The sequence below is a fragment of the Chelon labrosus genome (genome assembly GCF_963514085.1).
Source record: "Chelon labrosus genome assembly, chromosome: 16".
Lineage (NCBI taxonomy): Eukaryota > Metazoa > Chordata > Actinopteri > Mugiliformes > Mugilidae > Chelon > Chelon labrosus.
In genome coordinates, this window is record NC_140349.1 from 19,996,526 (window position 1) to 20,010,285 (window position 13,760).

The window sequence follows — 13,760 nt, forward strand, 5'->3', positions numbered from 1 at the left end:
TCTTCTGTATTTGAATTTGCTCACTAATGCAGAAGCACTTTATCAGGACCTTAAACAATATCTTCCACCTTCCTCATATCACCATGAGAAAAGTATGTGCATAATGAACTGAAGCTTCATGGGATATCAGCACACAATGTAGGTAGTTATGTACCTCATCTCAATTTTGTTTTGCAGACAAGGTCAGTTTCTAGCGTTGAGTTTAAGGCTGTTCTCATAAATTGAAACGTTACAACCAAAAGACATTTCTGCCCTGTTTGAGATTAATTTCTTCCTGGTTTGTTTACCAGAGCTTTACATGAGCAGGCGGCAGATGGTGCCTGATTCTCAGGCTGCAGGGAGTGGCAGAGGATGAGAGAGGAAGCTGCGATGTTGCCATCTGCTGATGGATATTGACACTAGCACAGACACACTGCTCATCACCTCTCAGCGCTCGCAGCTTCACGGCTCATTGTCTTTTTTTTTTAATAACCCTATTATGTTCCTCTACCTGGAGTTTCATCACAGATCTCCACCTTTGTCACAAATCTGCAAAGTTAATTTAGATTTAGATCAAGATTATACACGTTCATTGTTTTTCTCTGTGTTCTAAATGAGTTGCTGCTCGAGGTGAAGAGTTAGGAAAGTGTCAACCTCAGACAATCAGCTTAATGTCTTGTCTTATTTTAAGGTGGCTCACCCTTTTATTATATAATTTATTTAAATAATGATATTTTCATGTGTTTTGTGTCCAAGTTGATGAAGAGTTCTGTTGGGAAATACACATTTTACTTATACGTCTGAGTTCATTCAAGGCCGGGAAACCAGATATTTTCTTCTACATGTTCACAGTTCAGTTCATTTCATACATACTCATTCTAAGCGGGGGTGAGTCATGCCTTCTTGACGGCAGTAACTGAACTGAGCACATTCAAAAACTATATAAATTGGTCCCTTCACTTACTGCACACGTTATTGTGTTTTACATTTATGTCTTCATAAATGTTTGCAAATCACAAGCTGATTGTGCATCAAAGCTTTGAGGCAGCTGGAAATGTGATGAGGTGATGCTTGATAGTGTGGCAGCTGCTGCTGCGGGTTTATACTCATCTCAAGGTTTCAATGGAGCCAGACTCAATAGACTGAAAGCTTTTCAAAGTATACAATCGTCCAGAAGCAGGTAGCAACATAATATGACGCACTTTTTACTCCATTATATTTGGATATATTGGTGGTACCACTTTTAGTTCTTTATTATTATATGGATTCATATACATCAGCCTATCCCAGCTGATAATTGACAGAGGGAACAGAATGTTTTTAGTGGGGGCCTTTGGGTCCTATGGGTTGAGGGGAGGGGGCTCTGTGGATCATCCCACAAATACTTGATCAGTTTGGGATCTAATGAATTTGGAGGCCAGGTCAACACCTTGTGCTGTTTTTCATGTTTTTTTCTTACACCATCAAGAAGTGTCATAGCTATGGGGTGGGGGTGCCTGGTCTGGGTGGGTGCTACATGTCTAAGTAACATCCACATGAATGTCAGGTCCAAAAGTTTCCCAGCAGAACATTGTATTGTCACAAGATGGCCGATGTCATTCACTTCTCCTGTCAGTGGTTTTAATGTTGTGGCTGATCAGTGTATTGCCACTATAGAATCACCAGTTAGACTAACAGTGTGGATTGTGAAAGGACCTCTGCGTGGGTTTTCCACTTGGCAAAAGCCCACGCACCCACAGAGAGAAGATGCAAATTCCACCCAGAAAGGCCCCAGCCAGCTGGTGGGTTCAAAGCCAGTGTCTCCATTGACAACCAAACACACACACAAATGAACCACTTCACAGCATTTATGAAAATTTATTTATATAGATATATATATATATATTCAACTATACAGTCATGTATGTACGGTAGTATGTATATATTTATATAGAAATCTATGCATACTGCAATCCTTTCACAGAGGAGAACAGAACCACATGTCAGCAATGTTAACACAATGACAGAAGCTCTGGATATTAAAGGGCAGACATTCTGGATTCATCGACACGAAACAAAAAGATGGCATCACAAAAAAAAAAAAAAATATCTGAACACTAGTAACTAAGCTGTCACCTCAGCTCAGCTTAATTCTTTAAATTACAATCACTTCATTGATAATACAATCATACTTTATGTGGAATAGTCCTATCTATTCACTTTACACTCAGCTAAAGCCTGTACAGTTTTGTAAAACAGAAATGAAGTTTCTTTTTTCGTTCAAGCAGGTGGGAGTCACTGGTGGCTTCTAGATGATGTTTCCCGTGCCAACCAGAGTCCCAAACCTGCCGCAGAACTCAGAAACACACCAACAGAAGGGAAACTCATCCTCATCACTGTCAAACAAGTCTAGGAGTTCATCGGTTCAGTCTCCATTCCCACTGATCCATTTGTAGAATTCTGATACTCATTCGTTTGATTTGTCACAAGGCCCAAATAATTTAGAAAAAAATGACCCGCAACTGACTGAAACACAGCATAGCACGTACACAACTGTGTCAAAGTCCTCATATAAGACATCTGCTTCCCACATTCATCCTAAATAAGCAACATCCTGGTTTCTATGGGGGTCAAACTGGAAAGCAGGACTCTCAGCAGCTTTACTCCACATTCCTCTAATCGTCATGTGCTTTTTTTTTTTTTTTTAAAGTTGTTTTTAACAACAGAGCACTTTATCATATCAGTCATTCAGTGTGTTTTTATCACACGATACGTGCGGCACCAATTCAAAATGAGTGCCACTGAAATAAAAGTTTAAACTTCTCGCTACACAGCTCAAATCAAATAGCAGTCACATATTGCACTATGAATGCAAAACAAATACCACCCTACACTATACAGAAAAGTGCATCTAACGTTTGTACAGCTGCTACACACGAACACAAACATATACATCAATCAGTGTTTCTGTATGTATGCAATACCATCACACAGGCTGTCAGCCCTACAGTACAGTACAAGAACATTTTATGGTCTTCTTCCCCCTCTAAATGTCAAGTTCAGTCCATAGACAGAAGGAGCAGGAACCTTAAGCTTCATGGTAGAGGTGTGGAGGTGCAGGTGTGGTCGAGTGGGAGGTGAGGTGCAGCTGGTGGTCCGGTGGCGCCGCCTCCAGGTAGCTCTTTTTTTTTTTTTTTTTTTCTTTAAGTTTGCAATCGGAATGGGGAGGTCAGGTCACGGGAGGAAACCTCAGGAATGGACCTTGAAGGCCAGCAGCTGCTCGGAGTGCATGTTGTTGAGCGAGCGGAGGTCGGGCAGTTTGAGCAGCAGCTTGGTGAAGATGGCCGACTCGTTGGGGTGGTTCTTGGTGATGAGGCTGCGCAGGGCGCGGATCAGCGTCTCCTGCAGGGCCTCCACGGAGTTCACGTTCTCGATGCCAGAGCGATCTGAGGAGGGCGGAGCACAGTGGTCAGTGTTAGTCTGATGGGCAAACTTTCATTTGGTCTGCCTTTTCTGCTTCATTTAAACTTTGAAATATAATGTATGTTATATTATTTGCAGAAGAACTAAGACTTCTTAGAAATGGCAACAATTAGTATGTCAGTGGTAGATGTTCAGGGACTGAAATATAAAATAAATGTTAAACAACCCTTAATCTTTTGGTTTCATGTAGGACACATGTTGAATGTTTAAATAGACTGCACTTCAATAGTGTGCGTTTAGTTCTGTGACAATAGCTGTGTTGCAAATCTAAATATAGAGCAAATGTGTGAGAAAATATGCAAAATGCAAATGGTTTCCATCCACTAAAGTGAATACTAGGAGCTGGATACGCAGATGAACAGCAGGTGGTGCAATTTCTCCAGTGAGTTATATTAAACCACTGCAGACAAAGAGGATACAACCAGATGATGTAATCTAAACGGTGGAAAGGATTGTGGGGCTACGACATCCATGCCATGACTTCATACGTCTTAGTTTGATGTATTAATGTGAGAAAGGTTACAGTTTCCTCATTGCTTGCATGTCTTAGTGTCGCACTGCCAGCTATAAACCAACAGACGAAAAGATAAATGACAGCCTACCTGCAGAGACCAGAACCACGGCAGTGAAGAGGCTCATCTCCTCCTCGCTGAGGCCCAGGTTCATGAGCTTCTCGCTGAAGTCAAACATAGAGTTGAGGAGATCCCCGGCCCCCATCGCCCTCAGGGTGTCCATGCTGTACTTTTTCCCACCCAGGAAAGTGACGGTACGGTCCTTCACATCAAACAGCGAAGCAAAGCGAACCACCAACACCTGAGGACACAAGCATGCCTCTGCTGTTACATTCTGAGCCTACTACAAAAGCGGACAAACATCTGGTGCTGTTAGAAAAACAGGGTGTACCTCAAAGGTGCCGGCCTTCAGCAGGCTGACCTGATCATGCTGCGACAGGTCTCTGAAGCCTGGGATCTTCTTGGCAAACTCCACCACCTCCCTGACGGCAGGGGTGAAGCTATGGGAGAACTCCTCCCACACCTCGTGGCCAGACTTCTGAGGGTCCACATGGGGAGATGTGTTCATAGGACAAACCTGAGGACAGAAAATACAAATAAAGACGTCAGGATGACAGCCTTTTGGTTTGGTGGATTAACTCTACACTCTAAGCTTCTTTAATAACTAAACAAAAATTATGGGACATAAACTGTTATTAACCAAATTATTTGTTTAAATAACATATTAAATGAATGAGTTCAGTGATGTAAGAACTGAAGAACAGAAGTAACCCACCTCAACTCTACTCACACACAGGCTACCTATGTCTCAAATGAGTAATCTGTTCCTCTTTTTCTGTTCATAATTTTTCTCTCTAAACCTGTGCTGAAGGCCTACTGGCTTAATGTCCCCAACCCTCTGTTCATCTTACCAGATGCATCCTGTTGCCTCCTCTCCATATGGGCCCGCTGTAGGCTCCATTAGCAGGGCCCTCTGTGGGTGGAGATCTAAAAGCTCCATGAGTGTAAGCTGGACAGTGGCTGGTGGCAGCGCTCCTGGACAGTCTGAAGGGGCAGTGGTTGCTCCCCTCCTGACCCTGAGGGCCCACGCTTGAGATGGGCTCGTGGGCTGCCACAGTGATCAGGTTGTTGCGTTGGTTCCAGGCGCCCTGCCGCTCCTCTGTCCGGTGGTTGCCAGTGTTATTGGCAACACCATTGTTCAGGGGGCCGGCGGGCGGTGAAGCCTCCCCTGTCAGGCTGCTCTGCTCCTGGTTGTACATGAAGGTCTCCTGGTGGGCCCTGGTCACCGAGCCGATCACCTCCTCCTCGCCACTGTCCGAGGCGCTGGGCGAGGCTGAGCTGGGGCTGGTGTCCATGGAGACGGCAGGCTCAGGGTCAGAGCTGGAATCTGATTGGCTGGAACATGGTGAGGAGGAAGAAGAGCAGGATGGGGCGGGGCCGGCGTCCTCGGAGGTAGGTTTAGTGGCGCTGGCCGGCAGCGGTTTGGCGATGGGCAGCGTTTGGCTGCTGTGCAGCTGGCTCTGCAGCTGGCTGTTGTTCATCATGTTGTTCATGGCACTCTGCATCTCCAGCAGCATGCGCTGCTTCTCACGCTTGGGAATTCGACCAAAGCGCACAGCTGAACAGTAAGGAGAGACTAATTTCAGCATGGTACACCTTTAATGTTTCACAATTATAAGTTAGGGCACATAAAACTGGAATATTTTCTAAATGATGCAGTTTGCTAATTATGCTGAAACCTCTGTCTGCTTTCATGCAGTAAAACCAGGGTTGCCAATGTAATTCAAATATTTACCTGATCAGTTTATCATTTGCACAATTTCTATAATTAACGTGTGTTAAATTAATCACCCTTTTTTGGTCTGTTTTGAATGTACCTGGAAGGGATATTTTCAAGTCTTTCAAGTATTTATTACTCAAGATCTCAGCTCCCTGCTCAGTTCACATCGACAGTAAAAGCAGATAACTGTGTTCTTGTCAAGAGAACCGTTTAATCTTATGCTGCGTTCCAGAAAACTGGGAGGTCTGAAATTTCCAACTAGGAAAAGTGCTCTGGAATGCCACTTAAAGCCAGAGGCTACTAGCGAAGTCGTGGCAAATCAATCTACCCCGACTTCACTGAGATGCAGCAGCCTGATGGGGATGCACACCGTGAATGGTAAAACATAATTTACTGGACTATAAAATGTATTTATCTGTTTTTTTGGTCATATTAGATATCATCAAATTACACGACATGACTTTTGCGTGAGGATATATCGGCATAATCTCTCTGCATAAAGCTATTAGATGAAGTTGCTTACTTTCTCCTTCTTCTGGCATTTTTGGCAGTTTTGCCAAATATAGAATATTTGTCATATTACTGCCCTCTGCAGCGTAAAGTCATTTACTACAACTGTACTTCAGATTCTGCTTTCTTTCCACTGCATTAACTACTGCGCCTGATTTCCCAAACTTCTGTCGGGCCAAGGTCATAGCAGAGCACGCATGAGTTAATTATTCATTTAGAAAGTTAATTACGCCCTAAATAAAACAGAAGTCATTGATTTATCTGAATAGAACTACTCTCCAGATCAGGTCTCTATGTGACATTGTGGCGCTCTGATAAGCCTGACGGTTTTGGTTTCAGGTACTCACAGTCTCTGGACATGCCCACCATCAGGCATTTCTTGAAGCGGCACTGCTGGCAGCGGTTCCTGTTGATCCTCATGATGGGGCAACTCTCATTCTTAAGGCACTTCTTATACTGGATGTTTTGCTGGATGCTCCTCCTGAAGAAGCCCTGAGTGACCACAGAGACAAACAGCACCATGTTAAAACATTTAGATCATTATATGATAGAGCTGCAAACGTAGACGAATTATTGGGTACAGCAGACTGAGTTAAAAGGGGGAAAATTTTTAAACTTGCCCTGCAGAGAGCTGAGATGACAACAGTGATTAATCAATTAATTAACCAACAATATACCATTATGATTATCCATTTCTGTTATTATATAATGAGTAAAGATGAGTAAAAATGTGAAACAAAATTTAGGTTTCAGAGATAAAATCATCCATATAATTCAACAATCCATGATGGAAGTCCTAACTGCATTTTTGTCTAGGTTTTAGTAAATAATTAAAACATTATAAAACTTAGCATATCAGAATGTGTGTGTGTGTGTGTGTGTGTGTGTGTGTGTGTGTGTGTGTGTTTGTGTGAGATCCCCCTCTAAGGAGTACTGTGGCGTGCCTGACACTGTGTACTGCTCCCCACGGTTAACTAGGCCACACAGCATCGTGAAGTATGAGGGGCAGCTGATATAAATATGGGGAGAGTGAACTAGTTTCACCGAGTCTCTGGTTGTCGCTGTGCGGATAGCTACGCTTGCGGTGACCCACTTCAACTACAGCCCAAAGTGACTGCGGCACCCGTGGCTGTGTCACACCGAGAATTGTCCTCCTTCTAGAGACGCCCTCACCTTGCAGCCCTCGCAGGCGTGGACTCCGTAGTGGAAACCGGAGGCAACGTCGCCGCACACCTTGCACAGCAGCACCAGGCCATTGATTTCTGATTGATACAAAAACACATTCTTAACAGTTTATCTGAAAGAGGAACACACCAATGATTTTTTATGTTAAACACCATATATCATGTACTGTTTATATTTAACATTACTATTGATGAGGACAACATAGTCATGTAATCTCTTTTGGTTAAAGAATGAGATTGTTCCATTTTACAGTTAAAAACATGCACGCTTAACTTGCCGTTAAAAAAAACGTCTTAATCAGTTTCTGCTCTTTTGTTTCTGCTTGCTTTCTTATTCTGTTTTTTTGGGGGGGATTTTTGGCAGTTTTGATAGTACTACTGCCCTCTGCAGGGTAAAATATTTACTACAACTGCACTTCAGATTCTGCTTGCTTTCCACTTAGTTAATTACTTTTCCTGATTTCCCAAACCACTGTCAGACCAGTATTTATCTGTTTTAGTAAGAGAATGATATTGTTCCATTTTACATTCAAAAACATACATATATTTTAGTATATATATTGCATTTTAGAGGCGTATTCCAGTGTTTTTTTTAGATACAATACTGTACATTCATTGTGCACTTTATTAAGAACACCTATGCATCACCACCCACTGCAACTTCAACAATAAACCAAACTGAATTTATTACAGAGCTACTGGACTGAATTTCACTTCACTGCAGAGGTGTTTCTAATAAAATATACAATGTCTTTGCTGCAGACCTTTTCAGCATCAGCCTACATTGAGAAATCTAATTCCCAAAATCGGTATTCTCACATTTGCTGCAACAAAAAACAGAATTAATAGGTAGCCCGAGAGTGTCTGACTTACTTGTGATGCCGCATTTTGCATTGGAGGAGGAGCGTCCGCTTCTTTGAGTCCCAGGCAGGTTTTGACGGCTGGAAGCGAGCGTGGGGTCGACCGCCTGGCTCAGCTGACTGGGTGAAGAGCCGCGGGGTGGCGAGGTCGACTGGTAGCTGCCGTTGGAAGAGTCGCTGTGGCACGACTCTGGGCTGGAGGCAGAGCTGGAGGAGCTGATATAGGCTATTACGCCTCCTGTTGTGAAAGTGGCAGAGAAGAGAGAAAATGGGCCATGATGACAAGGACTGCAGCAACGAGTCAACACTTTGCGGAGTGTAGTGCTGGTGACAGTGTGTGTGTTTCTTATTGACAGGAACTGGTCAAATGGGCAAATATTATGTGAGCAATCACACATAATATTTGCTATGCCCCATCGAGCTCCGTTGTTTCAGATTAAATGAGACACATTATGGCTTATTGATTTTCTAAGATAGTTAATTGTGGCTAATTTTATGTGTTGATAATTTCCTGATGATGATTAACCTTTAGCCATTACAGAGCTTTTCTGAAACATGGTAATGACTCGTTTAGGCCCAAAACATGCTTTACATCTTTACAGCTTTTTTTTTTTTTTAAGAGTGAGAATTTGTTGCTTTTCTCTGTTTTACATTGTGAATAAGGTGATATCTCATTTCTCCTCGTCTGTTCAGCCTTCGTGGCTGTCACTGCTCATGCGATTTCTCTGCTCTTTTTTCCTTTCCCCTCTGTAAAACGTACATCAGACACCAGCTCCAGACGCCTCCTCTGTGTGGAACCAACCGGCTTATCATAAAGAAGGCAGATCAGACTACGACAACGGCGTCCTCAGCCAGTAGGAACTAAGCAGACAGGCTGCTGCCGGCACTCAGCCCCCCTCAACATAGGCTGACCTGATTTCTTCCCCTGCCATTCTCAATGATTAGGTAACAGCCATTACATAATGTCAGCTTCACAAGGGTGTGTGTAGTAGGTACTTTGCAGCCTTTCACATTTACAAGCGTCATACAAATGCATCAAGACGCAAATCAAGTTCTAAAAGGATATTCACGTGTACTTTAACATGAGTCATGAAACGGTGCATTCCACAAAACCCATTTATAATGATTTTTAACCAATATTGCCTGTTACCTGGCAGTGACATCGGGGATAAGTATAAGCAGAGAAAATATCAACTGGTACTTTTTACAGGTCACAAATATCGAAATTTTGGATGAGTCATCAGGTCTGGCCCCGTTAAGAGCCCACTTCAACCATCTCAATGACTAAGAGTCTCAGAAAATATGTATGCCTGAAATGAACACCATGCACGGCACTTCAACAATAGGGCAGCACACAGACATTATAAGGTCACTATGAAAATATCCAGTAAGCACCCCTGATTCAAGCAGAGATAAAAAAGGAAAGCAAAAACTTCCAAACACTGTTTAAAACAGTATTTATAATTATGAATAAAATGCTAATTTAAAAAAAATACAAGATCCTACAGGTACAAAGACACGTCATGGTATCAGTACCTTGATAAAAGCATGCCAATTTTGTCCTCTCATTCGTGGTTATAAAATGGCATGTATTATAAGTATTTTACTGAAATTACTTAATAAACGGATAACCCAGAGTTTCCACAAAGAAATAACAGTTAAAAGATTAAATTAGATATAATTTCTAGAATTTCTTCAGCCGAAGTCACTGAATAACACTGCACAATATACAAACGGGCATTGTGTAACCAATCAGCATTGAACGCATCATAACTTCGTAGGTTTTTTTTTTTTTTTTTAACACGCCCCCACGTGGAGCAAGCATGTTCTTTCCCCGGCAAAACTGGGTCACCGCGCGCTGCTGCTAGATGCCTCACGTGTATCCGCGTCGAGACCCCACGCTCGCTCGCTGGGAGAAATTATGCAATGGCCGCGTCACGGCGCCTCTCGGCCAATGAGCGGCGACGCATGGGGAGCGTAAACACAGGTGCACATGGCTAGTATGACGGGTCCATGTGAGGAAAGGCGACTGCAGTACTGCCGGAGCCAATTCTTAGGGTAATAACAACAACAGCCCGCTGGCACTCCTAACCCACTTAAACATTATCACAAGCCACAGCAGCTAACAATTTAAAGTTCTTCAGAATCCTAGTGTCACACTATTTAAAAATATAAAACAAGAACGTGACCTCGTTACGCTAGCCGTGCTACTTTTAAATATGTTGTTTCTCCGGACCCAGTGGCAGGATATGAGCACGACATTAAGCCCGTTGCAACAAGGTGCAGCTAGCTGTCATTTAAATGAGATTTAAAGAACACTTACCAGCTTTGGTCGACTCCATGTCCTATGAGTTTTGGGGGTTTTCCTCCTCTGCTACCTCAGTGCCGAATCCGTTTTTTCTGTTTTAGTGTGTTCAGCAACTGAAAAGTCGCTGATTGATGTAGGCGGAGAAACGAGCTGTTCAGCTACAACATCTACAACTGAAGACGCTTTCAAACGCGGCACTGACCGTAAAAGCTACAGTCGGAGATTCGGTTTCACAGCGGGGAAACAAATCTCATATATCAAAACGAAGCATTAAGTTTTCGGACACCGTTGTCAACGACGCCCAAATGGCAGTTTTTCAGTCCTCCGAGGCGGCGTTCGCTTCTTTTTGCCGACAGAGAAGGAGAGAGAGAGACGCTTTCACCGGGATCGAGTTACGACCACAAACGCAGCGTATTTCCAGTCAGAGGTACAGCGGGGGTTACGGGTGCCTTACGGGCTCAACTGCACCGGTGAGTGGAGGACTGATTCTGCAGCGACCGTTTCGAGTACAGCGAGCAGTGTGCAACCATGTGACCCAGTTCACCGGCTCCTCCCTCCTCCAGCCCCGCACTGGTGTCAATGTAACCCACTGACATACTTTCACCAGTCAAAGTGAACAAAGACATTTGGCCAGCACGCCCCCGGGGCCGAAAAAGACGGGCGCGTTGCACTTAACACCTTATCATTATAGTAGACTACATACTACACATTGGTCTGGCCATTTTATTGAAGGAGGGCAAAATGTAAAGCTGCAAAATGTCAGCCGAAATATTTCATTTTTTGCAGTCTTTTATTTTTTATTTTTATTATTTTATTATTATTATTGTTATTTAAAAAGGTACATAAAAATAGTGTACTATACTGACACATTGGCTGCTCTGATTCATAACTAAGTATTGTTTTCTACACTGTAGAACAAAACTGAAGGCATCAAAACTAAAAAATAGCACACTTGGGATTAGATAGCAAAGAAAAATGGTTGAACACTGACACAACTGCTGGGGGAAAAAAACAGCTGGTAAGACTAGGGAGAAATGTGACGTTACAACAACCACAGTTAAATGTTACCTTGAGGCCAGAGCAGTTGATGTTGAATCCTGTTTAAAAGAACCGGCAAAGACTACTCTCTGGTACAAGAGGATCTTTATTCGCATATAACTTTGCAAAACACAATTTTTTTTGCAAGTTCTAAATTATAAAAACAGTGTTTTGCATCCTTGGATGGTGTACATGTACAGCCATAGGCCACGTTGGTGTCCTGTAAATGATGACCAGTCGAAGGTACGGACACACTAAATTTAAATTTGTCCTTTTTTTTCTATGGAAGTAGAACCATACCATACAGACGACTTGAAACTGGTTTCGCGTTGTGTTTCAGTTTGAAACACAACCTGAAAATGAAGCTTGACGGGGCAAGTTGTTGCATTCTTGTTATTCGTCCCACTTAGTAGAAAACAGTACTAGTAGTTTCAGAAATGTTTTTTTTTATTATTATTTTATTTCTAAGTATTATGAATAGTAACTGATGCTCTTACATGTGCACTATAACCTGAGCTGTCCTCTTCCATCTGCATCTATCCAGTCATGGTTTTAATAGCCATCTGGAATGAATAACTTTGCAGTATAAGCTATGTAGGTCAGTTTAGCCACACAGCTTGCTGGCGTAAAAAGACACTATTTGTAGACGCTATTTGTAGAATACTACATTAATATGTTAGTGGACAATGGTGCGTATATTGGGCTGTGGGCACTGGTATCCATTGGTTTTAATGAATAATTCAACTTTATGACTCTCAAGGGAGAGCCGTAATAGTCAGTTTGCATGTGGAATACAATTGCTGGCAGGATTAAATGCAGTGGAAACATTTTGTGTTGAATGAATTAAGTCATTTAAAGGACTGTAACAAAGTCAGCAAGAAATGTTCCAGGTGAATGATGGTTTTACCAAGCTCCCTCCCACACCAGGGAGAGGTTAAGTCCAACCTCCTGTGGACAAGTTCAAACCACTAATGTAGTTTAGGTCACAAAAGGGCGTTGGTTAAGGATAGAAAAGGGATTTTTGTTCTTTTGATTGAATGTAAATGAGCCTGTTGTGCCTATTACTCAATATTTTGTGACTAATGGTGAGACGGAAGTATCCCAGCCTACCATCTTAACTTTTCTTTTTTTTTTCCATTTAATTTTTTTGCAAGAAATGTTACATAGACACAATATTGGATGTTTGTTAACTAAAAGTAGCAAGTCTTCCCTTTATTCAGTAGAATTAACCAATAAATAAATATACATGCAGAATGGTTTCACTGACTTTAAAGTTGGGTGTCATAGTTGAGTCCACATTGTGATTTCCCACAGTCATGCCAAGAATTCTGATGTGCTCTTGAAACAATGTAAGCACTTCTTTCATTGTATTCTTAACAGTAACCAGCTTGTCAAAACATGACTTGTGTCTTTCAGGAACACGTACATTTCATTTTTTTTTTCTGTGACCTAAATTTAAGAGCACACAGGAAAGAAGATTAATATCAAAAAACGATCCCTGCTTTTATACAGATTAACGTTACGATATGGCAAATTTGTAATTTTCACTAAAATAACTGGGAGATCCTAAAGAGGGGCATTATAGATAAAGCAGGTAGGAGGGAATGTGCAAGATACCGAAAATAAAGTTAGGTCTGTATGTGATAATGAGTTTACATCTTCATTGTGAATACTTTGTGTAGTTTTTAGTAGTATTCATTAATGCAGCGGCTTTAAAAAAAAAAAAAAAAAAAAAAAAAGGTGAAAGAGTAGTAGAGTGGTTGTTGCAGTTGTTTGTGGAAATAGCTTGGAAACTTTATCTGCTGAAAATGTAGAGATCAGTCATGTTTTTATTGTCCATTCTGATTTCATGTATTTTGGCCTCAGCAGGCAGTGGTGGGGCAAAGTATTCTGATCCTAAATCAAATTACTAATTCTTTATTACAATAAAAGCCCTACATTGAAAATCTTACTTAACTAAAACTACATAGTAAGTAGACACCATTATTATTATTATTAGAAGTAAAGTAATGCAGAGAAGTTGCACCTGTGTCTGGATCAGCAGACTGTGAAAGAGAATTTCACTAGTAGGTCAAAGTGGAGCTAAAATATTTCACATAGGGTTGTGATTATCGTTTTGGAATCTGG

General features: G+C 41.9%; 1 protein-coding gene across 1 annotated transcript; it reads right to left on the bottom strand.

Annotated features, from left to right (window-relative positions):
• Positions 1–1,820: 1,820 nt before the first annotated feature.
• Positions 1,821–11,295, bottom strand: nr1d2b (nuclear receptor subfamily 1, group D, member 2b). Its single transcript, XM_084563186.1, has 8 exons — positions 10,611–11,295; positions 8,301–8,525; positions 7,417–7,505; positions 6,591–6,735; positions 4,865–5,571; positions 4,345–4,530; positions 4,044–4,254; positions 1,821–3,404 (listed from the first exon to the last, which is right to left on the bottom strand). The coding sequence occupies exons 1-8, from the start codon at positions 10,627–10,629 to the stop codon at positions 3,208–3,210; spliced, it is 1,779 nt and encodes a 592-aa protein (XP_084419312.1). The 5' UTR covers positions 10,630–11,295; the 3' UTR covers positions 1,821–3,207.
• Between the last annotated feature and the right edge of the window lie 2,465 nt (positions 11,296–13,760).